At 34.1% G+C, this 27,650-nt stretch overlaps 4 protein-coding genes across 13 annotated transcripts; 2 read left to right on the top strand and 2 right to left on the bottom strand.

Annotated features, from left to right (window-relative positions):
* The first annotated feature begins 134 nt into the window (after window positions 1-134).
* Window positions 135-3,748, top strand: LOC106120366 (digestive organ expansion factor homolog). The gene is made up of 8 exons (XM_013315691.1): window positions 135-224; window positions 688-1,290; window positions 1,598-1,840; window positions 2,163-2,437; window positions 2,717-2,872; window positions 2,987-3,182; window positions 3,267-3,443; window positions 3,566-3,748. The coding sequence occupies exons 2-8, from the start codon at window positions 688-690 to the stop codon at window positions 3,728-3,730; spliced, it is 1,815 nt and encodes a 604-aa protein (XP_013171145.1). The 5' UTR covers window positions 135-224; the 3' UTR covers window positions 3,731-3,748.
* Window positions 3,749-3,956: 208 nt separating this feature from the next.
* LOC106120188 (4-coumarate--CoA ligase 1) lies at window positions 3,957-27,629 on the top strand. 3 transcript variants are annotated; one of them, XM_013315437.1, is made up of 11 exons: window positions 3,957-4,293; window positions 15,094-15,222; window positions 22,365-22,545; window positions 22,627-22,834; window positions 22,930-23,248; window positions 23,629-23,812; window positions 24,041-24,186; window positions 25,461-25,587; window positions 26,064-26,291; window positions 26,620-26,790; window positions 27,110-27,629. In XM_013315437.1, the coding sequence occupies exons 3-11, from the start codon at window positions 22,423-22,425 to the stop codon at window positions 27,239-27,241; spliced, it is 1,638 nt and encodes a 545-aa protein (XP_013170891.1). In that variant the 5' UTR covers window positions 3,957-4,293; window positions 15,094-15,222; window positions 22,365-22,422; the 3' UTR covers window positions 27,242-27,629. The 3 variants fall into 3 exon arrangements, with proteins under 3 accessions (XP_013170891.1, XP_013170890.1, XP_013170892.1); XM_013315436.1 differs by having other exon boundaries at window positions 22,286-22,545; XM_013315438.1 differs by lacking the exons at window positions 3,957-4,293; window positions 15,094-15,222 and adding an exon at window positions 22,161-22,243.
* inaF-D (trp-interacting inaF-D) lies at window positions 5,696-15,749 on the bottom strand. 3 transcript variants are annotated; one of them, XM_013315447.1, is made up of 2 exons: window positions 10,014-10,790; window positions 5,696-6,236 (listed from the first exon to the last, which is right to left on the bottom strand). In XM_013315447.1, the coding sequence occupies exons 1-2, from the start codon at window positions 10,306-10,308 to the stop codon at window positions 6,034-6,036; spliced, it is 498 nt and encodes a 165-aa protein (XP_013170901.1). In that variant the 5' UTR covers window positions 10,309-10,790; the 3' UTR covers window positions 5,696-6,033. The 3 variants fall into 3 exon arrangements, with proteins under 3 accessions (XP_013170901.1, XP_013170900.1, XP_013170902.1); XM_013315446.1 differs by lacking the exon at window positions 10,014-10,790 and adding an exon at window positions 15,051-15,749 and having other exon boundaries at window positions 5,706-6,236; XM_013315448.1 differs by having other exon boundaries at window positions 6,160-6,236; window positions 10,081-10,790.
* On the bottom strand, window positions 17,079-22,218 carry LOC106120190 (4-coumarate--CoA ligase 1-like). 6 transcript variants are annotated; one of them, XM_013315439.1, is made up of 10 exons: window positions 22,129-22,218; window positions 20,016-20,181; window positions 19,536-19,743; window positions 19,109-19,427; window positions 18,819-18,987; window positions 18,502-18,647; window positions 18,167-18,305; window positions 17,797-18,024; window positions 17,469-17,639; window positions 17,079-17,268 (listed from the first exon to the last, which is right to left on the bottom strand). In XM_013315439.1, the coding sequence occupies exons 2-10, from the start codon at window positions 20,139-20,141 to the stop codon at window positions 17,140-17,142; spliced, it is 1,635 nt and encodes a 544-aa protein (XP_013170893.1). In that variant the 5' UTR covers window positions 20,142-20,181; window positions 22,129-22,218; the 3' UTR covers window positions 17,079-17,139. The 6 variants fall into 6 exon arrangements, with proteins under 6 accessions (XP_013170893.1, XP_013170897.1, XP_013170898.1 ...); XM_013315443.1 differs by lacking the exon at window positions 22,129-22,218 and adding an exon at window positions 21,706-21,855; XM_013315444.1 differs by lacking the exon at window positions 22,129-22,218 and adding an exon at window positions 21,057-21,092.
* Window positions 27,630-27,650: the final 21 nt, after the last annotated feature.

The following is a 27,650-nucleotide window of genomic DNA, read 5'->3' as shown; positions in this document are numbered from 1 at the left end:
TTTCTCAGAGAGCGAAGAAGAAGAAGATACTTACAATCAACTTGTCTCATGTTTTGTCAATCCTAGCAAAAATAAGCGTGTGGACAGCGAAAGTTCAGACAGTATTGATAGTGATGGATCTGAAAATGATATACAATCATTAAATGGTGATATTAATGATAATGATGATTCAAAAGAGCCTGAGAACTTGGAAGAAACTGAAGCAAATGAAATCATAATGGTAGGTAAGTTAACTTATTATCTTTACATATATCTAGTGCACATATTTAACACGTTAATCGCCATGATAATATCAGAAAAAACTTCTCATAGGCCATGGTAACTTTCTTAGATAATCTAGTTATAAATGTATCAAGGAAACTGAATGTATCAAAGTATTTTTTTTTGCTAAAGTTCCTGGAAAAATATTATTTTTTATGTCACACATATATGACTTGGCCCTCTATTTACACTTTTTTCTCAACAAGCAGTGTCAGTCTTTTTCAGGTTTTGTTTCTGATAGGCCAAGCTTTCGAAACATACTGTAAATGTATAGTTTGCCTCGGACATCTGTGATTGACGTGGCCTTCTACCAAATTGCATATGTCAGACATGGCTCATGTAGAACTTCTTAGAGTCAGACACATGTGACTGACATGGTGATTAACATGTTAATTTTATATTGACACTTTCTTTATTAAATTTCAGATGGCTGATGATAATGAAATGGAGACAGAGATTGCTGATGATCCGTTCACAAAACACTTTCAGTATGAGCTTAGCGATGAATTATTGGTCTCTTTATCAAGTAATTCACCGTCAATGGAAAACATATCAAAAGGATGGCCAGTGCTTGGAAATTTAATTATAACTATCCCAAAGCCTGTAACCACTGTAACAGCTAAAGTGAAACCAAAAATATCAATCCTAGAAGAAAAGACATATGCCCCTGAAGGAACTGTACCTAATTATACTAATCATATAGATTTTAATAAGCTATATATAAAATCACAAATACATGGCAACATTGTATCGGCAAATAAAACAAATCTTATAAAAAGAGATTTGGATTTAACAGACATTTTCACTCCATTACAAAAGGAATTATTTTCTATAATGAACAACTATCAAGATCTGTATTATCCGGAAAGAAGTTTTAGTAATTCTGATGAAATTCGTTATACATATTGTCTACATGTAGTCAATCACATGTTGAAAACTCGTATCAAGATTTTGCATCATAATTCCAAACTAGCTCGGAAATCTGATATGTCTGATGAATATCGGGATCAGGGATTGGTGAGGCCAAAGGTAATGCTATTGTGTTAACTATGATTCATAGACTCATATGTGTAATTTTTAAAGGTATAAGGTGCAATGTGGCATAGGTGTGGAACAAACTTTGGAATACCATAGGCTACTAATTAAGTTTCGCGGTGTCGCGAGCGACAGCTAGTTATTGAATAACATTTGTATCATTTTGGATACTTGGATGGATGACTGTGGCTTTCCATAGATTAATTTCCTCTTATTTAGTTTTGAATTGTTTGGTGCTATTATAAAATGTGTGTTTTTTATTCTATTATAATTGATGATGAAAATGTAAAAATTGTTACAGGTTCTGATAATGGTGCCATTCAAAGATGCAGCATACAGAGTAGTGAAAACACTAATAGATATACTGGTGCCAAAAGAATCGGGACAGGTTGTGAATAAAAATAGATTTGAAGAAGATTTTACTGGTGGTGAACTGCTTATGCCAACAAAAAATCCCAAACCAGAAGATTATGAGTTACTATTCAGTGGCAACACTGAGGACACATTTAGATTAGGAATGACACTTACCAAGAAAACACTAAAGGTTGGGTTTTATTTTTATAAGTTGCCTGTACTTGACTGATTGATTTTTTAAAATGGTTTTTTTTTTTTAAAAAATTTTAAAAATTGATTTTTTAAAAAAATTTTTAAAAAATTTTTTAAAACAAATTTGTGTACAAGTAAACCAAAGGTCCAACGGATTTTGCTTGGATTCTCGTCTTTTTTATTTTATTGGATAAGTTTTAAGAAATTGCCATCTTGTAAAAGTTAAATTACAAACAGAAAATTATGAAATTTTCACAAACTTGCTTTTTGTTTTTGTCCTATATTATGTTTATTGTTAATTTTCATAATGTTTATTTCAGCTTTACACAGATTTCTATTCATCAGATATTTTAATAGCATCTCCATTAGGACTCCGGATGATAGTTGGTGCGGAAGGTGAAGAAGACCGTGACTATGATTTCTTGGCTTCCATAGAGATATTGATAATGGACCAAGCTGACGTATTTCTGATGCAGAATTGGGATCATTTATTGCATGTATTGGATCATTTTCATTTACAACCGAAAAAGACACATGACACAGATTTTTCTAGAGTCAGATCATGGGCTGTTAATGGCTGGTCTAAATATTACAGGTATGTTACAGTCATCCCTCCTAGTCACCCTTCCTTATCCCGGCGGTTACAGCTATTCTTTTTTTTTTACTAAATCAGATGTAACATTTTTTGACAAAAAATAGAAGTCAATATGCAAAAAGTTATCTTTATATACAAATAGGTTTTGAGGTTAGGGTTAAACTAAGCAACCTAAGTATTGCGCCATTAACCTAAAGGCCTAGGCACAAATCACTAGCCTAGCACTTCTAAGAATTGTTACTACATTTTTACAATTTATTTATGTTTATTTTGTTTCAGACAAACGTTGATGTTCTCTTCCGTGTCATTACCGGAAATAAAGTCTGTTATCAATAGAAAGTGTCAAAATTACGCGGGTAAGGTGATGTTGGCGAATCCCATAGAAATTGGCAGTATACAGCAAGTTATATTGCAAGTGCCCCAACTGTTTCATAGGTTTGTACCATTTATATTAGAAGTATGACAAAATATCAGAAAAAAAATATCTAAGTTTTATATACTTAATAATAATGTACAATACTGAACATTTAAATTCTGTTTTTATTTCAGATTTAATGCGACGTCTCCAATGGCGGCTGTAGAGAGCAGATTTGAATATTTTGTGAAGGAGATTCTGCCCAAACAACGCGATACACTGATGAGCCACACCCTTATTTATGTGCCAAGTTATTTTGATTTCGTTAGATTAAGAAATTATTTTAAGAAAGAAGATATTGGCTTCGTACAAATCTGTGAATATTCTAAGGTTAGTTGTTCGTTTTTAACGTCAGTAATGTAAAATTTACATCTCATATTGATTCAATTTAAACAATATAAATTATCTGTGTAGGATGGTAAAATAGCACGCGCTAGAGACATGTTCTTCCACACTGAAGCTCATTTCTTGCTGTACTCCGAGAGAGTCCACTTCTTCAGAAGGTTCAGGATAAAGGGTATCCGGCATATTATATTCTATCAACCGCCTACATATCCGCATTTCTATTCTGAAATGTGTAACCTCATGCAGGTATGCCTTTTATATATTTTTTAAATCTTTGACAACCCATATTTTTTTAAATTTACATTATATTTGTTGTGATGAAAGTTTGATGTTGATGTTTTTTATAAAATTATTTTTTTTATTTGAAGGAAAGTAACCAAAACAAATATGGCGGCAGCGAATGCAATATGACAGTGACAACACTGCATTGTAAGTATGATGCGGCGCGCGTGGCCGCCACACTCGGGGCTGCGCGTTTTGCGCGCCTCGCCGCCTCCGACAAGGCCGTGCACATGTTTGTAACTGGGGATTAATAAATTTGTCGCATTATGTATAATATTTTTTATTTATCACCCATTCATGCCGTTTATAACCCATTAATGTTAAATTAAAAAATCGACTTAAAGTAATTGTTTACGGTTATTATATTCATGAATTGAATCCTGAAAATTCATTTGCTTTTAAAATTATGATAAGTTTTTGGGAAAACGAAACGTAGTAAAATAATAAGGAAAATTCAAAAGTATCGTTTAAGGCATATTTGGTCATTTTATTTATTATAATTTATTTACTACAGAAAATACAAAACTATGTATAAGACACAAACTTGTAAGCCACAGTAAATATTAACTAAAACATTTACAAATTGAACGCAGAGTTGACATTAGGTAACGCTCAAGCGAGTTATCTTTGCTGCAGTTGCTCATAGAATGTAAAAAAGTGGGTATTTTTGTTTTATTCGCGTCTTGCAGTTAAATATTTTTATTGTAACTTACCCACCTACAAACCTAATACGTGGGATATTTTAGCTCGCCTTTCCATATTTAGCGAGGAAAAGTAAAGTTCTATCACTAGCTGTGGTATTCCAGTATTTAAGGTAAGTCGCAAACAATCTATCTTCCTTCTCGTATACTCAGATTTGCAATTTTGCCTGAGCTATAGGAAAGAGCTCTTGTCACGTACAATTTCCTCTTAACATCTTCAATTGAGCCTTATCTTTGAAGTATATTTCGCTAACCCACGCTAAATACAGTAAGGCTTTCTGATCATATTCGATATTTTTTGTGTTCTTTATTTCCATACTAGTTATTTTCTTTAAGGTTGTGTTTATTAAAACCCACACCAATATATATTTATTACTTAAATATTGTGAAAAGATTAAGTATTTAATCAAAAGTTTAGTCATCTGGAAAATAATATAAAAACATCAGGTTAACATATCAATTACCAAAATTCAGCGATTACAGTACTTTTGCAACAAATGTTATGTGCATCGTTTCTTTTACATATGTTCATTTACACCCATAAATGTTTTTTATTATAAATTCGGTCTTTTACGTATCAAATACAATATTTGGACTTTTGCAACACGCTCAAGTTTTCAAATTCAAAAAACTACACACTTTTGTAAATAAGAGATTAAAGTTATGCGCTGCAATTTCTTTGGTTATTTTCCTGTTAAAGTAGTTTACTAAGGCAAAGACATCCATTGTTTTAGGCCGGATTGCCTTTAAAACTTCGAAATTTGTAAACCGAATAAAATCCTACTTAATAAATTAAGAATATGTCCCCGAAAATAAATTATGCATGTAACCTTGGCAAAAAAAGGCAATAAAAAAGGAGAGTGGCATAAAGTTAATAGCAAAAAAAAATATTTATAGTCTGTGTAATTAAGTCGTAATTATTTTATAACGTTGGCCGTTATTTTATATTATTTATTCGTTGTATTTTTTATTATACTAAACCTAGTGTTATCCTACTTAGTGTAATTATCAATACAATAACATTATAATATTTTATACGTAATCATTAATAAATATGATGGTGTGTATTTGAATCATAGAGGTAATTATAAAATTACTTTATTTCGTAATTATTTTTAAATACAATTCATTCGTCAATAATAAATAGGAAAACATTTTCACCACAAAGAAAACAATTATCAATATGAAGCTCTACAACATTTTTTTTTGCTAAAATATATTTTATAGTCAAAATGTTATTCTTCTTGACCAAGTAAGAAAATTATATTATTTTTTAACACTCTTGTTATGATTTTACATTAGACCAAAAACAATGTTGAGTATCTTAACTTAATATTGGTATGGTAGAGATATAACTTTAAAGTTTAAATCCAATGATCTTGTAAATTAAGTGGCAGTTTTTATTAGGCTCTATCTTTTGTAATACTTAGTAATGAACAATAAACAATATAAGTATATATTTATGTATAAATAATTTCATTTTATATATTAGGCTCTGGAAACCAGCTTAATGTTTAAATAAGATATATCTTTAAAACTAATAACATTTACCTTTGGTATTACATTCGACTAGTACGACTTTTGCAGTTTATTACAACAAAATCCTAAATAGGTACGCTTGAACACAAAGTTAAGTACATTTTATTTTTATTAATATCTAATTTCTTTCTAATGCGTCCTACCACAAATCACGATTACCAATAACACTCCGTATAAACTAATGGCAATTTCATTTTCTCACTTTCAAAACATTTGTTTAATTTAAACTACACTTTAATAAGTTCATTCTCTTTACTTCGATTCGCATTAGATACAGTCTGTTATACAGGATGATTTGTTCTGGTTCCTGTACGTCATGTATTAATGTCTGTTTCGTTGGTTCCGGAATCATTGGAAGTTAAATTAAGGGGTTTTATTTGTTGAATTGAATTGTTCGTTAAATTGGCGGGAAATTCAAAATCGAGTCCCGTATCGTCTGTTGTGTTGATAGATTGCTCTAGAAGATTCGATGGTAAAGAATATGTGACGTTCTCGTTCACTGAGGTATTGCTTCGTCCTGCAAAAGATAATTTTAATGTTAATTAATTATTATTAATATAAAAAGTGTGCAGGACACGTTAACAGTAGGACTAGGGCAGGGTAATATTTTTCTAATTTGTAGAGATTAAATAGAAAAGTTTTATGCTTTCTCGAAGAATGTTCTGCATTAATTTATCATTTCTTGCTCTTTGCTTAAGGATGTATTTTTTTAAAGTGTAATTGATAAGGTCACATCGTGTGGAATAATAAAGCTTTAGTCTTGGGAATTTTAGTCGGAGATAACAATGCATTGCTGGCACTGCATTGCAGGTATATAATCTTCATAATCAGATCACACGGCGGAGCTAGCCTGACTCGCTCATTTAACTTTGTTTAAAGAAGGAGCGATTCAAATAATAACGAAGTATAAAACCCCTTGGAAATAATTAAGTGTTTTTAATATTTTATCTCTTGAGTTACGTACTGGACGCATTTTCGCTAAGAAATCATCAAATAAATAGCGTATGAATTAGAATGTTAAGAAGGAAGCGGATGTAAATAAATCGTTTTAAACCGCTCAGTGAATACATAGCAATCTCTTGTATGTAAACATATTAAAATTAGATTAGATACAAATTATTCGAGCATTTAAACACATTGGAATGGCGTGTATTTATCAGTTACGAATTAAACAGGATATGTTTATATTTTTACGGTCATTAATTAAGTCCGTGAAGTGCTTTACTGTAATTTTGTTAAGTTTCATGAACAGGATGATACAATGTTTAAATAAAAGTTTTAAGGTAGATGTCCCCGAAAAAAATGAAAGTTGTCTTCGCTGAAAATTAAGGAAGTTAACGATGACAAGACTCTCAACTCTCTTAGCTCCATTTTTCCTGCTTTACAGAACAATAATATGTTTTGTATAGAATATTAAATTTAACACCGTTGTTAGAAGGTTTCCATATAACAATAAAATGATCAGGTTCAGACAAGATGTTTGTCTATTTTTAGCTGGAATTATATTAAGGCGAGATCGATACTTCACGTTTAGGATTGCAACAGAGTATCGAGCAAATACATATGCACTATCTAACTGAGGATTGTAAACATCGTCTTCTAAACATTTAACATAAGAGAGATTTTCAAGATACGAATATCAAATAAAATAAACCGTATTCCGTTTCGCAAACTATTTAAGGGTTGTCGTGTAAGTTAACAGTTTTTTTATGTCATCAAAGCGAACTCAGTCACAACTGCACTCAATGCTGGAGTTCAAACTTAGTGTAGATTTTGTAAGAAAAATATACACTAAAAAGCTCTGTTTGCCAACTAACGAGTCTTTAATAGAGAACTAACATGCAGGTTTCACTGTTTGTATTAAGTAGTATATGTACTAGGATATTATGAAAGTATTTAGATTGCATAAACATAGTATTTAAATTGGGTTTTATGTATTTCAATTGGATAGATAACATGTCTTTTTTTCTTATGGATTTCGATGGGTAGCAGTGTCAATTGATCATTGTTAGAACCTAATCAATTTAGTATTAGTAATGTTAGCAAACAGAAGCTAAAACTTTGTGATTTCCGTAGATTAAGGATAATAAAAAAGAACAATTGTATTACGAGGCATCGGCCATGCAGGTGTGGGTGTGGCATTTAATTCGGGCGGTCCGTCTATTCTGGGCAATTCGAGCGAAATCACTGAATGATTTATATCTTATAAACATGATCAGTGAATTGCCGAGTACTGGTTATTGTAGCTACCTGCAGCTATATTTAGAGTTATTGCTGCGCCTGGCTGAACCAGCGCTCGCTCATTTCGCCTCCTCTCGACGTTTTACATCATGTTATCACTTCGACGTTTAATTTATTATCCAGCACATACACAAAGCGCATACGTGCTCTAAATAACAAAAAGTTTTTGTCTATTTTGTGTTGCCAGTGTTTGGATTAATCAACTTAACTTAAAAAATCTGGATTTGGTCTATTGTTTACAAAGTCGAAGTAACAAGTTTTGATTTTATTTGTATTCCAGATCTCATTTAAGCATGATTATTGTAGGAAGTATTCAAAATCATAACATTAGTTTGGTGACAACAATATCACAATAGGTAGGAAATAGAAATTAATATAAAGAGATTATAAGAGATAGTATGTTTGCAAAGAATATTATGACACCGGTAGCGTGTCAGTCTTGTGGGCGAGTAGCGATATTCTTGCTTACGAAAGTGAAGCCTCAGTCCAGGAAACGGATAACTTGCTTGGCTTCCTCTTTTATAAACACGTTGCATAATTGTAAAGTACGTCTGCAACATTGTGCCGACACCTTCATGCACATCTTTACATTTGTAAGGTTTATTGCGGTTGAATGTTTCAAAAGCTCCGGTCAAGGTAGTATTTTGTCTTAGTCTTCAGATTTGTAGGCACTGCACAAAAAATCACATCATACTAATATTATAACTGCGAATGTCTGGATGAATGGATGGATGGATGTTTTTTGAAGATATCTCCAGAACGGCTGAATGGAACTTGATGAAATTAGGCATACATATAGAACATAGTCTTGAAAAACACATAGGCTATTAATTATCTTTTTTTTTTCTAAGCCGGGGCAGACTCGCGGGCGACAGCTAGTTAAATAAAAAATCTGTTAGAGCCTTTTCCACAGTAGCCGTAACATACAAGAATTATTCGCTTTATATCATAGGATAATGTAAATATGATTTGTGTTGATAAAACGTAACAATAATAAATCGTTTGATGTGCCAAAATAAGCGCGGATAAAAGTGCAGTAAATGTTAAATACAGTCGATAGCATAATGAAAACACAAAGCTCCTATAGTTTTTATTATACTGTAATGTCTTTATAATTACACAAATAATTCAGCAGTTAATTTAATGCTCGCCTGTGCTAAAACTGTTTAATAGTTGGCGCTAAAATTTTATGAAGCTTCAGCGGTTGTTTATCACATTTCATTGCATAGTTATATTACTTCAAATAAATGTCACGCAAACAATGATGTATTTAGTCCCAACCCTCAGTATCTTTAAAATAAAGCAAACTTACGTTATTAAGATAATGAATAAATTTAAACTCGTTATCGTTAAATCTCATTTGATGATATCATCGACGACTACAATGAACAATGGCATAAATTCTTAAATATGTTTGTTTAAACGAGCCATCTTTACGTCTTTTTAATAAACTGTTACGTACTTTCGCTTTTGCTTTGTTATTGTGCTTTTGCTGATTTGGGCATAAATCAAGGTACCAAATATAAACATTACGTTAGTAACTAGATAGACAAAGGATCTTGTTATCTTTTTGTCATATAAAACTTTTTTCTTCAATTGTAGAACTTGTAGCACAATCAACGATTGTTCGATTGTAAAGCGAGTTGCTGTGAGCTTTTTTATTGTCATCGTATATTCTATACACATTTTGCGCAGTAATTTTAACTGTGTATATACATAAATATCTCGAGATAGATCCCCAAAAAATTGATATTAGGCTTAAGACTGTATACGTCATTTCCTTGTGCAATTTTAAGTAATACTATAGAATGCTATTTACATCAGACATAAAGTCCAGTAAGTTCTTTAGCAGTGAATGAAACATACGAGTAAGAGGTTTATTCTATTTTCTTGCTAGGCTATCCATGTTATTCACATTGTGCAGGTGTTAATTTCTCAGAAGCTTATATTTACATATCAGTGTTATCGCTTAAAAGTATTATTGCATCGTGACTGCAGTGTCGTAGTCACGTAAGTCAGATGGATGTATGGGAAGCGTGTGGGTGTGACCTACCGGTGTCGGGCAATAAGCATGTGGGCATTGGTGTGGTGCTGGTTTGCCGGGGGACAGTGTGAGACACCTTGCGCTGCGCGTACTGCGCATCCTTGGGCTCCCAGAAGAACACGTAGTAGAGCGAGAGCATGATGGCAGCGAGCGACACGCAGAACACGTACACGATGACGGTCAGCACGCGTACGCTCTTGTTGTCGCGCTTCCGGGCGTAAAGCGCGTCCAGCACGACCTCGTGCCCACCCGCCGCGCATGAACGCACGCTGCCCACGCCGCTGCCGCACGACTTGCCCGACATCGCTCTCGCACCGCCGCACCGCCGTGACCGAATGCAGCCGCACCACACCGTCAAGCCGCACCGCCTTCTACCAAACCGGGTAAGTAGGGCGCGCTTATCGATATGTCCCAGTTAGGGCGCTCGGCCGCCGGGGTCACGCCGCCCGTGTCTGCCGCTTGACACCTCCTGACGCAGACTGCTGTTCCACTACAATACCGCCCGCGCCGGACTTCATTTGTTTATCCTTTAATTTCACGCCCGCTAATATGTGAATCTATTCCAGTTAGTGACGCAGCCGCCCGATCGCGATACGTCTGTCGTGCCCCCTCATCTCGCGTTTATTGTTCTTCAGTTTATTTACACGAAACGAGAAAAAACGATCGTTAGCACACTCACTTTAAGACGGCACGTAAACACGGATGAAACGACCTGTCGCACGTGACACGTGTTATCGGTGTCGAGAGCCTTACGCGGTTCGGGATGCAAACGAAGTTAATTCGGAGGTTTGCTTGCCGTGACAGAAGCATCATTAGGGATGACAGGGCGCCGGGTGACGGGGATGGGTCGGCGGCGCGGCGCCGGGGTTCCACTAGGCGCAGTCGCGCGCACCTCTCCGCGTTGCTGATCAATATTTGCAAACGAAATTTCGCGAGACTATTCATTCAAGAAATTTCTAAAGTAATCTTTTGTAGCAATGTTTATGCAGGAATATTACAAATCTAATTTAACTGCTTACTTTTACCCGTGGAAACGTAAACATTTCGTAAATTTATTGTAAACAGTGCCGAGAAAATTTTAAAATATGGTACAAAATGATAATGTGGATATGAAGTGAAACGTTACAATAAATTACATATATGACGTTTCACAACATCATACTTAAAGCGCAAAACATGTCATATTTTATCGGTTATTTGTTTGTTGAAGTTTTAGAATTGATGTAGACTGATATAGAATTCGCTTATTTTAAACAAATTGTATTGAAATTTTGACATCCATTAGATTTAAAACAACTATTAAACGATTTTAAACTTCAGGAAATAAAAGTCAAAAACAAAATCGAACTGCGACTGTAGGGAAGTTGATATGAGTTAATTTGGCGTTGAGTTATTTGTATAACCTTCTTTTGAGTACTTTGTTTTATACAGAGTTTTGAGTATCGGGCGTGTTTAATTATCTGTGGGACAATTAAGTCTGAAAAGAGTATATACGATTACATTAAGACTTATTTAAGCTGTTCCACATTTGCGGTGAGACATTTAAACTGGGTCAGCGAGGGCTTTGGTCGGATGCAGCGGACTATATAAAGTATAGCTTGCTACGTACACGTTCACATTGTAGGCTTCACTCTTAACATGATCATGTTTAAGAGTTTAAACTATTGTCAATGACTAATACATGGTTATTGCATTTCATATCGAAACTGGTGACAAATATGGTAGTTACATAAAACCCTCGTCCCAATCTGTTATTTGCGAATTGAAATTCGTCTGTGGTACAACTTAATGAAATGTTTACTCAAATATAAAATACTATTAAAACCTACTCTTAAAAGTACTTAAAGTAATCGAATTATTACATTTCTGATTTGACTTTATATCAATTATTAGTTGTAATAAAATTTACTTTTGCAATGAATGTAATATCTTATAGTATTTAATAGAAAAAACTACTAGCTATTTCCCGCAACTCCGTCCGCGAAAAATGAAAAAAAGTTAATTCGTAATCTATGTGTTCTTTCCGATTATGTTCTACATGTTCAATGTCAGCAAGATTGGATCTACCGTTCTGCAGATACCTTCTAACAGACATTCAAACTTTTGCATTTATATTATTAGTAAGATAAAAATAATATAGGAATATATTTATGTATTTAACATAAGAAGAACTTAAAAGTTTCTTGCATTTTGTAACCGAAAATTCTTGATCTCGTGTTTTAGTTTAATCACAGAAAGGGTGACAAAGAACGAGAGAAATATGTAATGTAAAAAACTACTTCTATTAACAAAGATAGGGATTTTTTTATATTAATGATTGTACTAATACCATAGATGTGTTTTTAAAAGCCAGCGGCCGAACATAATGAAATAAGTCTCGTTATTTGCAATGCTCACAGCGAAGCTATTGTAATATTAATTGGATTACAAGAAACCTTTCCCGCCCAAACTGATACTGGTAAACCTATTCTTTGAAAAGATTCTTTAACTACACCCACGCTGACAGCATGTCTGGATGAGCCAAGTTTGGTTTTTCGTTAGGACCAGTATGGATTATAATTTTTAGTCCCAAATTTAGCACTGAACCGAATACTAATGAAACCGGACTTTAGTCATTTTGAATTAAAGAAGCTTCAGAAGTATGTAAATACTAGCGGTCCGCGACCCGATCCGCGGCGAATTAAAAAAAAACTTAAATAGTAGCCGATTTTTTCTTCCAGACTATGTTCTACGTCTGTGCTTAATTTTATCAAGATCCGTTTACAAATATCCATCCATCTAAACATTCGCATTTATAATATTAGTAACATAACTATTAAATCACCCTATAATTGTACGCTAATCCAAAAATCAATAAAATAAATCGAATCAAATATCATCGGCGTATGGAATTCTTAAAGAGTTTTAAGTTTAAGCTAAGTACTATTATAAGATTGTAGCATCCCATTTCTATATATAACTAATAAAGTTTATGTATAAAATAGCCAACCTTCAAATTGGTTTATAACAAATATTGATTTCTCGGAAATATCGGATGCCATGACCCGATCTTTTAAAGGCTTCTCAGTCCTAGATTAGATGCACGTCTTTACACCCTTTACACAGAAAGGGAGCTTAGTGACAGCACGAAACCGCATCGAGCGTGGGGAGGAAAATATTCAGCATATTTAATAACTTGCGAGGCTTCGCCGTAATCGTTATTTTGTTTATTGTGTAGCTAAGGAAAATATCAGTCGCTCTTTCAAGTCGGACAACCAGAGCAGTTTAACACATTCCATGCCGCTACGGTTAGAATTTTTGTATATCATCAATGTGCTAATTTCCGGAACAAATATACGAGTAGCACATGAAATGAACTTTAGTTATAAAAGTAGTTTATATTCCTTCTTGTTACTAATATATCTCAGCTTTTAGAGTTTTGGCTGGAATTAATTGTGATATGAGGTTTTTTATACAACTTTATAAAGAATTCTATACTAGGTAATGTTTTAAGATATGTTGAATGTTTAGTTTGTTAAATTACCATAAAAAAATCTAGGCTTAACTAATCTGCTAGGGAATTGTATGAACTTATTTTTTTAACGCCGGAATTGAAAGAACAAGAAATACTGTACCCTTATGACATTCTGATAAAGAATAAGAATCGAACGTAACTTTTGCTATAGCCATAAGCTACACGAGATGACAATAGAATGGACCTACATTAAACTGCAAATTCACAAAGTAAATGAGTTTATATTTAACAATAAACTAACAAAGAATCTAATGAATAGTCTTAAATCTATGATATTAAATAAAATATTAAAAACGAATAATTTATTAAAATATATTAAAAGGAGTCCCTTTAGGCAAGGTCCCGAAGATACTGGCAGCGTTCCCCCTCTGGATAGCTAAACTAATTCTTTGTCCGAGGTAGCTGCCAGCTCTTCGGTCCCCTGTGATGTCGATTGATTTTTTGGATATGTCCTTAAAAAGTCTTAAAGCCCCCACGGACCAAGGGTCTCGACGCCGAATGGGACAAAATACATTAAACTTACATATTATATGTAAGTTTCATTATGTAGATCCATACAGGATATTTCCTGAATCCCTAAAAAACGTATTTCTTGTAAAAATAATGATTGTATGCTACAAAAAAATATCATACAGAATTGAGAACCTCCTTCTTTTTGAAGTCGCTTAATACGTGCGGCGAAAGGACTGATAGCTTCTTTTATATTATGTTAAATCAATTCCGACATATTGGGTACATGTATAAGATTTACCAAATAAGTAATTTTGGAACATAAGCAACACAAAAAACGATAAAAACAACAATCGGCAAATTCAAAAGATTAATGACTTGCATATTGCTACTTGCGTGCACATTTTGTTTAACAAGTTGTTAAACAAAATACATCACATATGTATGTATTTGTAATGATGTAAGTATTGGATATTCAAACACTATATTTGTCACAGTTAGCTATAGGTTATTACTTATTATAATTGAAAACGTTTCGTTCCACCATCTAATTAATTAAACGATAAACAGTTAGGCTCATTTACTTGATGGCTTTTTCATAAACTAATTAAAAAGTTAAACAGTGATGTTATCGTATCGTATCTATATTTTGTCGAAATTAACATATGTTCGGTAGTAGTCGGACTTGACTTTTGATATCACAAATTATTGAGGATTGAGATTCATTTGCCTTATTGTATTACTAGATATAGTTTGTGTTACAACAAGTATGATTTATTTTCAACTTAACGTGTCTACAAATTTATTTAATTATTAATTATGAAAAGCAATGGCTGTAAGAAATGATGGGTATACTTAAGATAGATAAAGTCCATAATCTATTGTGATGGATAGTATACCCTTCTGCGTTACCCTGAGTATACATCCTTAGCCCAGAAGAAATAAAAATGTATTTCTTATACATTTAAATATTATATACCTAATATATAATAAAAAATATAAATTTTTATTACCTAAATGTTTTATATTTATATGTATTTTAATGTATGGTAAATGTATATGAAAGTAGTAGAGCAACATACCCAGGTAACCGAAATCATAGTAATCGTCGGTGTGGTTGTGCAGGGAAGCGAGATAGGCGCCGTGGTCTCGGCGAGCTTCGAGCCGTGCGCCGTCTACAGGCAGCTCCGGTGACTTCCACACGAACACGTAGTACACGGAGAGCAGGATGGCTGCCATCGACACCGACAGCAGGTACGCCGTCACCGTCAGGACGCGAACCACCGTGCTCACGTTCTTCGGACGGTACATATCCCGGCCATCGTCGCCACCACTGCCGCCGCCTCCGCCGCCGCTGCTCTCCTTCGCACCCTCCTCATTCTGACCGTTTCCCGACATTGTCAGCTCTTAGCCGTACATGGTTTCGTATACCGCGTCGCCTAGTCGTGCCGATTTTAAAATATAGTCGGAATGTGAAGTGGCGCGTGTGCCGATTCGCGGATGGGCCGAGCGAGTGCGGCCGAGTCGCCTTCCCGTGCGATGCGCGCACTTCTCCCGCGCTAAACCGATTAACTCCACGCGTCACGGACTCACGAAACCTACGAGACATATTAAATTTTATACCCCACTAAAGATATCTATTCGGAGCCGACTTTTTAATTCATTCATGACACGGAAATAGTCGAAATAGATCGAGTTTACGATCGAGATAATTTTGAACTCATATTTAAATTGATTGCGTTAAAAGAACGAATAATTTGTTTACTTTAATATAAAAACTTGTTCCAAATGTTTAAGAATATTTTTTTTACATTTTCAGATTATGAATTCGGACGTCTTTAAAGTTTGAAAAGTAAATTGACGGCTCGCTAAATATTTCGTACTTCCATGACGCGCTGCTATCTTACAGGCGATGTTTATTTTCTTTGAACAGCATCGCGATGTCTGGTCGAATGCTTCAGGAATAGGATCTTTAGATATTATATTAATTATTTAACGTTTTTTATACAGCTTAAATCAACACAATAACTTACCTTTATTCTATAGCTTAAACTTACTTCGTAGATGTGTGTGTGCAGTGTAGAATATTTATAAGAAGCAACTGTGTCCGTTAGTATTCATTACCAACCCGCTCTTCAATTAATAGAAGTTTTCTATATATAAAGCAGATACCTAAATAACAATGGTATTGCGAGTAGGTGAACTAAATAGGAAGCGATCAAATGACACAATATGGGATTAAAGTATTAAAAAATATAATGTCCTTGGTTTCATGACCTGCTCTGGTCATTGACGATGTACTTTTAAGAACTTCCTGCGATATTATGTCGCTCGATATAGTGCGTAACTAAAGCTAGGATTACACTCGTAATCCGCTTCAAGTGACAAGGCTTAATTAAGAAGGTTCGAATGGAATAAATTGTTACGGTCAATATTATAAAAAAAGTCATCTTAAGGAACTTATTATTGTAAGCTGTTGTTGGTCTGGTCGCAAATAATACAGACATTGTTAATTACGTGCATCTTGTTTTTTTTTTACATTACCGAAGCAGAAGATTCCTCCGTTTATACCACATGTGCCAAATTAACGGTATTTCTAATACATTTCTTTAGTTATTTTGCATCCGTATGTCGGAGAATTGTAGTCCCATTTGACTCAACCTAAAACTCCAACGAGGTTAATCATTTTGTATGAAGTAATATTCGACCTATTATTATAATGCAAATGAAACTAATAATACTGCAAATAAAGGTAGAATAGCCATCGTAAAATGGTTAAGCGATTATCAATTTTCCAAATTTGCACCACCCACCCTGGAGCTCTGGGAGTTCGTTCATCCATTAAAGGTAATTGGATTGGCGAGCGCAATACGTCCCCGCGCAAAGTGATCGGGTATCGACTTATTTTTGCTTCTCTATCAATCATGCCGCCAAGGGACGGGACCTTCATTCTACGTTACATTTGATTAAGATACTAAGTAAAACGAAATTGTCAATTAAGTAATTTTAAGAGTCTCTTTAACGTTAAAATTTAGTTCAAGATCCTTTGTTATGTAAGTTATGTTGACTTTTTTAAAATAAAAAAAACAATAATGACATTTATAAAATCCTTTACCAATAAATAAACATTATTTATGTAAGAATTCGTATATCAAAATTATATAAATTGTATCACAATTTATTCTTAATCTTCTTTTGTAATGTTTGCTTGAGGACGCGACGCAGTATCTTGCCGGATGGATTTTTGGGAATTTCATTAACGAATATTACGCCGCCACGTAGCTGGCTGGCGCGCGATAACTGAAAAATTGTTTACATATGTAAATATTTAAAGACATATCCTTAAGCCCAATTCTTTCAGCTTTATTCACTATCGAGTTTATCTATTAACACCACATGTTGTCATAGCCAGCTTTGTCACTGATAAAATTATCGACTCAATCCTACTCTAGTCAGAGGTGACATGCTAATTTCGTATGCATTCATTCCTTCGTACATACCTTTGTATTGGTAAAATCTAGCAGTTCTCTCTCGGTAAGCTTTTGTCCTGGCTTAACAACGACGAAGGCGGTGGGCAGTTCGCCGGCCTCCTCGTCGGGCGCTCCTACAACGCCGCACTCCGCCACAGCCGGATGCTGCAGGACTACACCTTCCACTGCCGCTGGCGGCACCTATTAATGCATTTCTATCTTCATCATCTGACAGATTAACAAGGATCGTTTCTCGTAAATCGAAGACCATTAACTCCTGGATGTTTACTGTCTTTTTTAGATCAAGATTGATATTGGATGACACTTTAGTTTCTTTTCTTCGCTAATTGAATCATACCTGATGTCCTTTGTATTTGATTAATTCTTTTATTCTCTCCACAATGAAGAAGTATCCGTCGTGGTCATAGTAACCTATGTCTCCCGTCTTGATAAATCCTTCGTCGTCCATGATGTCGCGGTTAGCAGCATCGTTACCAAGATAGCCTTTCATCACAACGGGGCCTTTGATACAAATTTCACCGGTCTCTAAAGGTCCTAATCTCTTCCTGGTTTTTATATCGACAACCTAAAGTAAGAAAATTATTGTTGTATTAACATAAGCTTTTTTCAAATTCTCGCATCGCTATAATGTGTAAGACAAATTATATTTTTAATTTTTTAAGGTCTCATGAAGCCAAGAATAAAATTAAAAAAAAAATGTTGTATACTTTAACGCTAACTCCCGGTAACGGCGGGCCCCCGCTACCCGGCTTGTGAATGGTGGCATCATCCTCAGGGTCTTTAGTGGCAGCAGTCGATGTCTCCGTCATACCATACGCTTGCAGAATACCCTTACAATTCGGCAAACTGCATACAATAAATAAAACCAAGTAATATATGTGCATTTTCTGGGCCGAATAAGTTCGTAAATTCGAATTTTATCGCTTCCTAGCTTAAACTTAAATTGAAACATTGTATACTTTTAAACCTTAATTTAACAACAACCTTTTTGAATAAAGAATTTTAATTAAGAATTAAATTATATGAATATGAACAATTTTACCGTCGCATAACTTGTCTGATGGTGTCAGTAGAGAGCGGCGCCGCAGCACACCACGCCAGCTTCACTGACGACATGTCGTACTTCTCTACCAGCGGTGACTTCGCGAAGAATATCATCATAGGAGGTACTGTGAATAGTACATTAACCTGCCAAATATAATATAATTTACATTTAAATAGCATCGACTTAAGGGTGCGTCCAGACTTGAAAGGACAAGCGAGATATCGGTTTTATTATTGAACTTCTTGTTCAGATCTAGATATACCCAAAAATATTTATGACCCTAAATAATCGATAAACATAGTAATTAATATAACCTTATACTTCTCAATTGCTTGCAAGTATTTTTCCGGAAAAAAACCGGGGAAGTATACGATCATCTTGCCGTTGATAAGGTTGTTTATGGTTGTCATGAGACCATACGCGTGGTACCACGGCACCACCGTCAAGTAACATGTCCGCGACCGACTCTCCAAACTGTCGCTCCTAAGTGAAAAGGGAGAAATGTTTTCAGTAAAACCTTCTTTTTATTTATAACTTCAATTTAATTTTTTTATTTCATTAATTCCTAATAATTATAAGCTTAATATCGTAAAAGCTAACTTACATTAAATTTGATGCAGCATATAAAACATTTAGGTGCGTCAACATTACACCTTTGGGAAGTCCAGTGGTCCCCGAGGAATATAACAAATATAGAGTATCTATAGCGCCTTGCACATCTCCAGTATCAAATCCTTGTGGTTCTACCTTCACATATACCTCGTTAAATGGAACTATATCACTATCAACGGCTTGCCCATTCATTTGAATATATGTCTTTATACAGCCCACCTCTTTATACAGTGCTAGGTTTTGTTTGAGTACTGTTTCCGATGCTATTAGTATGGGAGGTTTTGAAATATTTAAGACATGAATAGCCTCATCTAGAATATACAAAATAATTGTTAGTTAAATCAATTCACGTTAAACAAATTGTACGACTACGAAAAATATCACCCGTAAGTCGGATCGAGCAATAACACTTAACTCACCTTTAGTATATTGTGGATTAAGTGTTGTGATGGTGGCACCACAACAAATTGCCGCCATGGTGGCCACCATGTACTGCAGTCTGTTCTCACTGCACATCGCCACGATGACACCGCGCGTTACGCCATGGCGTCTCAGACCGGTAGCAAAGCTTACCATATCATGTAGAAGTTGTTTATACGATATTTTTTCATCACTATCACCATGAACCTTAAACAATAATACAACTAAAACAAATTAAACAAAGATACATTCAAAAAATAAACATGATTTTATTGTGTTTTTGTTTTGAAAATGCATGCCAATGATGCCATCCATTATTTTCGCAAATTTAGGTCATGATTTTAGATAATGACCTGCGGAAAATAAGAAACAATTGAAATTGATTATTAACATTATTATGAACCGCGCAATAACCTTACAAGGATATATGCTAATAAAGTATTTTTACCTTGAAAACAAATTACAACTTCAAAACTTACCAAAGCAATTTTTGTATCATCAATACTGAGTTCTGTTAGTTTGTCGATTATATATTGTCCAAAAGAAAGATGAGCAGGAACATTCAATGCGGGCCCACCGTAAACCACGTTGTTCTTTATAACCATTTTTGTTTACGTATACCTAATGCACCAGAAACTTGACCAACTGTAAAAATAAAATGAAATAAACGGATTCCTTAAATAATTTTATTATATTATATCTACTTCTAAGAGTCCTCCGAAGAATTGTTTCTGATGAGTTCCGTCATCGGAAGACCTACCGCCAGGTTGCATCCAAACCGTGCGGTTTTCGCGAAACTTTCTGCCTCGCACAGCCGCAACTGCAACTGCGGTTCCTCTGCTGTTGCAAATATACCTTGGGCGTCGGTGACCTCTTTTAATTACGGGTTATTTGCCTAGTAATTCTTATAAAATATTATAAAAACGTGCTTACATTACCGTAAATAAGAGTTATTACAATCTATCTATACTTTAAGTTTAAACAATATCCGTCTACATTTCCATATTTCATACATATAAAAACAAAAAAAAAATTGAAAAATGAAATCTCGCAGGCGTAACTAATACTGCTACTAGTTGTATTTATAATAAAAAATGGTGAGTGTGAACAAACTTCACGGCAGGTAAAGTATCAAAAAAAATATTTTTACCGACGAGAGTCGTGTAAATTGAATCGAAAAAATGAAAAGGGCTAAAAGTGATGAATTTTAATTAACATTCATATTAACCAAATCATGAGGTAGTTAATTATTAATTTTGAATCCAGCAAATTTACCGTTACACAATTAGTGTGCATCTCAGTCACTTAATTAAAAGTAAAAACGAATGAAACATGACAATAAAAAACCAAGGCTGAAAGTGTTAAGAAAATATTTTTCTTTTGTAAATATTTATTTAATGGTGTAACGTACCAAATACATACTTAATTTTAGTTTGTCGATATAAATGTTTTACACAATATATACAATAATAAAAGATCCAAACTATTTTAGAACTATTTTACAATGAATTTAAACTTACGCGCGTAAACTGTAGGCATGTACACCTCCCACGGAACTACAACGGTATATGATAAATAAATTTTTGAGGGCCTTGCACAATTAACATTATTATAAATATAAACTGAGAAGAATGTAATGTACATAATAACAAATTTTAAAATGTACATCACTAATTAAGTCTATAATTTTAACACTACAAAAAAGGCTTCTTTAATTAAAGCAAAAAGCGGTTAACATAACATATTTCTGGAAAAGGCCTATGTTCAGCAGTGGGCGTCATATGGCTGAAGAGGAAGAAAGAGAGAGAAAGCAAAAAATCCACAGCGGAAGTTCCAGCAGAACTTAGGTGGTCGTAAGTGGTTGCAGGTGATTGTAGGTGCTTTCAGTTTTTAGGTGATTGAAGATAGTTGCAGGTGAATCCAGATAGTTGAACGTCATTGCAAGTATTTGCTGGTGGCAAAAGGTGGATCCAGGTGATTGCAGGTAGAAGCAGGTGGTTGTAGGAGATTTTATTAGGTTGTAGATGGTTCTTGGTGATTGCAAGTGTATGACGATGATTGCAGATTCTATGAGATTGCAGATGGTTGCTGGTATTTGTAAGTAATTGGAATAGTTGCTTAGTTTTAATAACGAAACTAGAAATGGAAGGCAAAATTAAAACTTCTGACCTGAATTTTATTACTGCGCAGACGAAGTCGCGGGCAAAAGTTAGTCTCTAATATAAATGACACTAATCTACTAACTCGGCCTACACCGACTCCGAAATAACAATAATTATACACAATTACAAGAAAGAAGAGAGTTTTTTGCTTTTTTAAGGTTTTGGTATTCATGATATTATTTTGTTACTTTGTTGTGGATTTTTTTATAGTTCCTTGAACGAAACCTTGAAAGAAAAAAAAACCTTTTTTTGTTTCGAAGTCGGTTTATTCAGCTCGTCGTATTGTCATCGCGTGGCTCAATTTTATTTGATTAACATTTTGAGAGGAAAGGATTTTAAGTGTGGAGAAACAGTTACTTGCATAAAACTCAAATAATATCACCAAATCTTATGAATTACCTCACAAGTATGATAACAAAAATAAACTTACCTAATGTTATTCAGTTTTTTATCTCGTCCTTTTGGACTTTGTAACTTTGTAATTTACTTTTTTACTTTTGCTAACGCTCCGCCCTCCTAAATGTCAAATTCGATTATTTTATCAGGTCAGTACATATTATGAATTAACCTTAATGATCGTTTCTCAGACTCACACGTTCCTCCGTTAAAAGTTTCATATTATCAATTACTACGATTACGATAATTATTAATCTACTGTTCACTAAGGATAAAAGTGTCTGTCGAAAAAGATAACAAGTTAATTTAAAAAAAAAGTGAATTAAGAATGCCGGCTACAATTCACAACAATGTCGTTTCTGGTCCTGAAGAAGTGCTTATTCCTGGTCATCTATCCTATGGACAATTTATATATGATAAATTTAAACAAGCCGAGAATAAAATTGCTCTGGTTAGTACCCTATGAATTCAACATTTTCATTTGAAATTATAATATGGTTTAAATTGTCATTGGGTGAATTTTGGTTTATAGATAAGTGCAGAAACAGGGGAAAGTGTTACATACAAGTATATATTGCAATGCAGTGTTAATCTGGCAGAAGCTCTCAGAGCACTTGGACTGAAAAAAGGAGATGTAGTGGCACTGAGCAGTGAGAATCGGTTCGAATTTGTGGTAGCGTCTCATGCTGTGATCTTTTGTGGTGCTATATTGTCTACTCTCAATGTCACTTATACACCAGGTAAGATATATATAAAAGATAGTAAAATTAACTAATAGACTTGATTTCTCTTATATGTTTATTAAAATAAACTACATTTATACATTCTTTTACAGGAGAATTAGCACATATATTACAAATTATAAAACCAAAGTTTATATTTTCATCGCCAATTATTGCTCAAAATCTATATGATTGTAGCAAAGATCTAGCATTTGTTAAAAATATTATATTATTTGGGGAGTATGATGTTGTGCCATCGATTTTTTATAATGAGCTTGTTAAGAAGCATGTGGATGTAGATGACTTTATGTTGGCTGATGTAAATGGAGCTGAGGATCCTGTAGCTGTTATGTGCTCTTCGGGCACCACTGGCCTGCCTAAAGCTGTAATGCTTACGCATGTTAATTTTCTTACATTATCTTCCCATATGAAGTAAGTTAATTCTTTAATACCCAGTTTACATTATGGTTAAGTAGGAAAGTAGCGCAGGTCTGGTATGGACTTTGTTGACTCACTAGCACTAGTTACTATTTACATTATGCCAGTTGTATCCCAGTGCTGATTTTAACAATTGTCCTACTGTATTGGCATAATGTAAACTTTATATCATTTTTAGAACTTTTCTACATAAACATACATTTTCAAATTACTGGAAATATTGTACAGTACTATACTTTACTTATATATTTCCGCAAATTCATAATTATGATAATTAACAGTTAACACCTGATAAGGTCATTTATATATAAAAATTGCAGTAGCATGGAATATGTTACATTTTTAATGTGACATAATTTTCAATATTCTTTCAGGTACTACTTAGCAGCATCTCAAGGGAAGAAAAAGCAGGTTGTTAAAACAGGACTATCATTGATACCATGGTTCCATGCATATGGCTTCATCACAACAATGGCAGTCATGTGCATGCATATTGAAGTAGTATTCCTCATTCGTTTTGATGAAGAACAGTTTTTGGAAACTATACAAAAATATAAGGTATGCTTCATACTTTTACACATGTTTCTAAAAATGCACAATATCTATAAATTAATTTATTGTAAATAAGTTTTATTATCTAAGTATTTTATAAATTATCTCATATACTGATAATAATTACTTAGACTTATAAAAAATATTGTTACTGGCCAGCAACAAATTTATCTTGGTAATCCATAAAAAAATATGCAGAGCATTTTTTTCTAAAAAATAAGTTATGAATTCCAGGTTAATATGACAACTATAGTCCCACCATTAGCAGTATTCTTAGCAAAGAATCCACTAGTCACAAAATATGATCTAAGTTCTCTTACTGAAATCTGGTGCGGAGCAGCCCCACTGTCCAGTGACATACAGAAAATGGTCTGCCAAAGGTAATAATTGCACTGCATTCAATATTTATTTGCCTAGCTGTGCCCTACGGTTTTATCCGATCCTTATACCAATGGCCCAAAACTTTGGCTTCTAACTTCTGTGACACCTGTATTGTACAGTCAGCGTCATATAGAGCGTAACAGACAAGATATGCAAATATATAGGTACACCAAAAGTAATCAATTATATCGGTACAACAAAAGTCCTCAAATTAATAGATACATTCACCCTGCTCAAATACATCGGTACATACACAGCGTCAAATATATGAGTACATGCAAGGTGCCCATAAATATCGTAGCAGCCACAGCATCATAAGTACTTCTTCTTCTTCTTCTTCTTCGGCATTCGGTGGACTACATTTGTCTCGCTCATGCAGCGACACGACTTGCCGACTCAAAGGTCTGATATCGACTGACCTAGTGATTGCCATTCGTCGCTTTATATACTCTTTACAACCACCGCTCCTCATGCGGAAGTTGAAAACGAAGGTACTTACACTTTATTTTTTTAATTTTCATTTGACACTTTGCATTCTAGTTCTAGTTTGGTCTCGTGGCCTTACCGTTCGCCGCCGTTGGTACGTAAGGTCGGCGGTTCAAATCCCAAGCCACTATTTTTTTTATTAGTTTTTATCTCAACCAATTAAATGAAATTATTCACAATATATAAATTTTTGTGACGTTTGATAATGGTGGAAATCCGAAAATGAATCCACTTTAGCTACAGTCTATTCTATGCTTCCTATCGAAAATCGGAACGAACTTTCCGGACAACCTTTAATGTTAATACAAAGTGTCAAATGAATGTAACAGAAGTAGTTTATTCCAATTTGTATCACAAGTATATAGAGATAGAGTTCAATTTTGTCAAATGTTACGATATTTTTGCACACCTTGATTGCTTCGCTACTTATGACGCTGTGGCTGCTACGATATTTATGGGAACCTTGCATGTACTCATATATTTGACGCTGTGTATGTACCGATGTATTTGAGCAGGGTGAATGTATCTATTAATTTGAGGACTTTTGTTGTACCGATATAATTGATTACTTTTGGTGTACCTATATATTTGCATATCTTGTCTGTTACGATCTATATGACGCTGACTGTACATATTGTAGTCTTTGTGTAATCAAAGAGTATGAAAAAGGTAATTATATGTTTTAATACAAGTTTAACTTTGAAATTCATCATAATTAGATTTAGTTGAAAGAATTTTACGAATCCAATTTTCTATATTTATAACAATAGTAATCTTTTTATTACAGAATTGGTATAGACTTTATAAAACAAGGTTATGGGTTAACAGAGGTGACAATGGCATGTTGTGTGGACTTAACAAGCGGAGAAAAGATTGGCTCCTGTGGAACTCCTGCTCCAGGAATGAAGATTAAGGTATGACATTGTCTTATAAAAAAGGTTTTATGCAAAAATATTTTTTTAATGATAAATGCATTGTTAAAATAATGGTTGAAAAGAAAAAGATTTCCCACGTTTTTCCGTTTGCAGTCAATATGAAGTGCCATGTTATTTAAGTTTAAATTGTATAATAAAAATCATTTTGGTAATAGCTCACATCTTACTTCTTACTAATATTATAAATGCGAATGTTTGGTTGGATGGATGGATGTTTGTTTGAAGGCATCTCCGGAACGTCTGAACGGATTTTAATGAAATTTGGCACACACATAGAACATAGTCTGGAAAAACACATAGGCTACTTTTATGTTTTTATTTTAATTCCGCGCGGACGCAGTCGCTTTACTTTCTTCTTATCTTAAATAAGATTGATATACAAAAAGTAAATTGTTAGTGTCCAATAAAAAGGCGTTCCTCCCAAATTTACGTGTTATTAAACTATTGTTTTTTAGGTTATAGATATTGAAACTGGCAAATTATTACCTGCAAGAGAGAAAGGAGAGCTGTGGATAAAATCACCTTTGCGTATGAAAGGTTACATGGGGGATCAGGCAGCCAGTGATGCACTAATTGACTCGGAAGGTTATGTGAGGACCGGAGACATTGGATATTATGATGAAGATGGATTCTTCTACGTCGTCGATCGTTTAAAAGAGCTTATTAAATATAAGGGATTTCAAGTAAGTGAACTTATTATATTTTAAGGGTTATAAAGTTAATAAAATGTTAATAGAACCTTTTCTTAGATTTTAAATGCTTGCAACACTTAATTTAACAGTCTTGTAACAATTTTAATATTATAGGGCAACTCATAATTGTTTAAAGGAAGTCTTCAGTAGTTTTAATATAAAATGTCTAACTCCAAGGGTGGTGTAACCAATTATGAGTTAGTTAATCACTTAATTTATGAAGTAAACATCATTTGAATGATTTGATACCGTATATAGATGGTGTATTGCGAAGTCAAAAATATAGAAAAGAAAGATTGATTGTGTTTTTTGTCGACAGGTGGCGCCGGCGGAGCTGGAGGCGCTGCTGCTGCAGCACCCAGGTGTGGCGGAGTGCGGGGTGGTGGGGGCGCCGGACGAGGTAGCGGGCGAACTGCCCACCGCCTTCGTAGTGCGCCTGCCCGGCTCTGACGTCACAGAGACAGAAATTGTGCAATATGTAGCCGGCAAGGTAACACTTTTATTTTTTACCTTTTTTACAATGTGTAAACTTTGGAATTATGAAGAAATTATACACAACTTGATATATTTCGGCATTGGAAATTCGTTAAAAATTAAAAGGAGAAAGATTTAATGTACCACACAGAAGACATGAGATGGAAGCAATTTCACTCCAATGTGTGAGTGCCGGAGGCTTAATGTTACTCCCCTTTTCCTTCGCTTATAAATAAAGTGGAAGGATAAGTCGTTTTGTTAGAGGAGGCAGTAAAAAGGGGAAATCTTTCTGTGTATCTTCCGTCTATTAAGTAAAAAAAAATGACAATTTGCAGGTATCGCCGGCAAAGCATTTACGTGGTGGAGTAATATTCGTCGACGATATACCAAAGAATGCGTCCGGAAAGATATTACGTCGCGAACTTAAGGCTCTATTACCAAGTAATATTACAAAAAGTAAACTATAGGCATAAATAGTAAAATTATAGTATTAATTGCTAGTCTCAAATGATTGTGTTATTTATATCAATGTTTTTAATTGATTTTTTTTTTTGCCAAGGTTATGGAATTTACAAATGTTACATGTTTTTATGAACCATTGTATGGTGATGGTTTTATTTTTATACCCCCATTGTTATATATTACATTAGTAATAAAGTAATTTAAAATAAACGAAAAATACCTCTACGAAGTTTTGCAATTTGTTTATATGCAGTAGTAATAAAACTAACGAGAATTTTGGGCCAATAATTTAATGCTATCTCAAACTCGCTAATAATAGTTTATTACTGCTACAAAAAAAGCAGTCATGACATTTTATTTTAGATAAGAACATTTTTACATTCCCTGTTAAATATTTCGATACTAATTTTTGTT

Source organism: Papilio xuthus, unplaced genomic scaffold (genome assembly GCF_000836235.2).
Source record: "Papilio xuthus unplaced genomic scaffold, Pxut_1.1 DF826961.1, whole genome shotgun sequence".
Lineage (NCBI taxonomy): Eukaryota > Metazoa > Arthropoda > Insecta > Lepidoptera > Papilionidae > Papilio > Papilio xuthus.
The sequence above is the reverse complement of the archived record's forward strand: the minus strand, read 5'-3'. Positions and strand labels throughout refer to the sequence as shown.

Excerpts from the sequence above, each read along its gene's own strand:
- LOC106120366 (XM_013315691.1), top strand. The coding sequence starts at position 688 with ATGGCTGATGATAATGAAATGGAGACAGAGATTGCTGATGATCCGTTC. Across the intron at positions 1,291-1,597 it reads AGGGATTGGTGAGGCCAAAG|GTTCTGATAATGGTGCCATT; the intron begins GTAATGCTATTG and ends AAATTGTTACAG. Across the intron at positions 3,444-3,565 it reads AAATGTGTAACCTCATGCAG|GAAAGTAACCAAAACAAATA; the intron begins GTATGCCTTTTA and ends TTTTATTTGAAG.
- inaF-D (XM_013315446.1), bottom strand. The coding sequence starts at position 15,366 with ATGTCGGGAAACGGTCAGAATGAGGAGGGTGCGAAGGAGAGCAGCGGC. Across the intron at positions 6,237-15,050 it reads CTATGATTTCGGTTACCTGG|GACGAAGCAATACCTCAGTG; the intron begins GTATGTTGCTCT and ends TATCTTTTGCAG.
- LOC106120190 (XM_013315439.1), bottom strand. The coding sequence starts at position 20,141 with ATGGTTATAAAGAACAACGTGGTTTACGGTGGGCCCGCATTGAATGTT. Across the intron at positions 19,744-20,015 it reads ATGATACAAAAATTGCTTTG|GTTCATGGTGATAGTGATGA; the intron begins GTAAGTTTTGAA and ends TTATTGTTTAAG. Across the intron at positions 17,269-17,468 it reads TAGATTTTACCAATACAAAG|TTATCGCGCGCCAGCCAGCT; the intron begins GTATGTACGAAG and ends ACAATTTTTCAG.
- LOC106120188 (XM_013315437.1), top strand. The coding sequence starts at position 22,423 with ATGCCGGCTACAATTCACAACAATGTCGTTTCTGGTCCTGAAGAAGTG. Across the intron at positions 23,249-23,628 it reads ACATTATCTTCCCATATGAA|GTACTACTTAGCAGCATCTC; the intron begins GTAAGTTAATTC and ends ATATTCTTTCAG. Across the intron at positions 24,187-25,460 it reads CAGAAAATGGTCTGCCAAAG|AATTGGTATAGACTTTATAA; the intron begins GTAATAATTGCA and ends TTTTTATTACAG.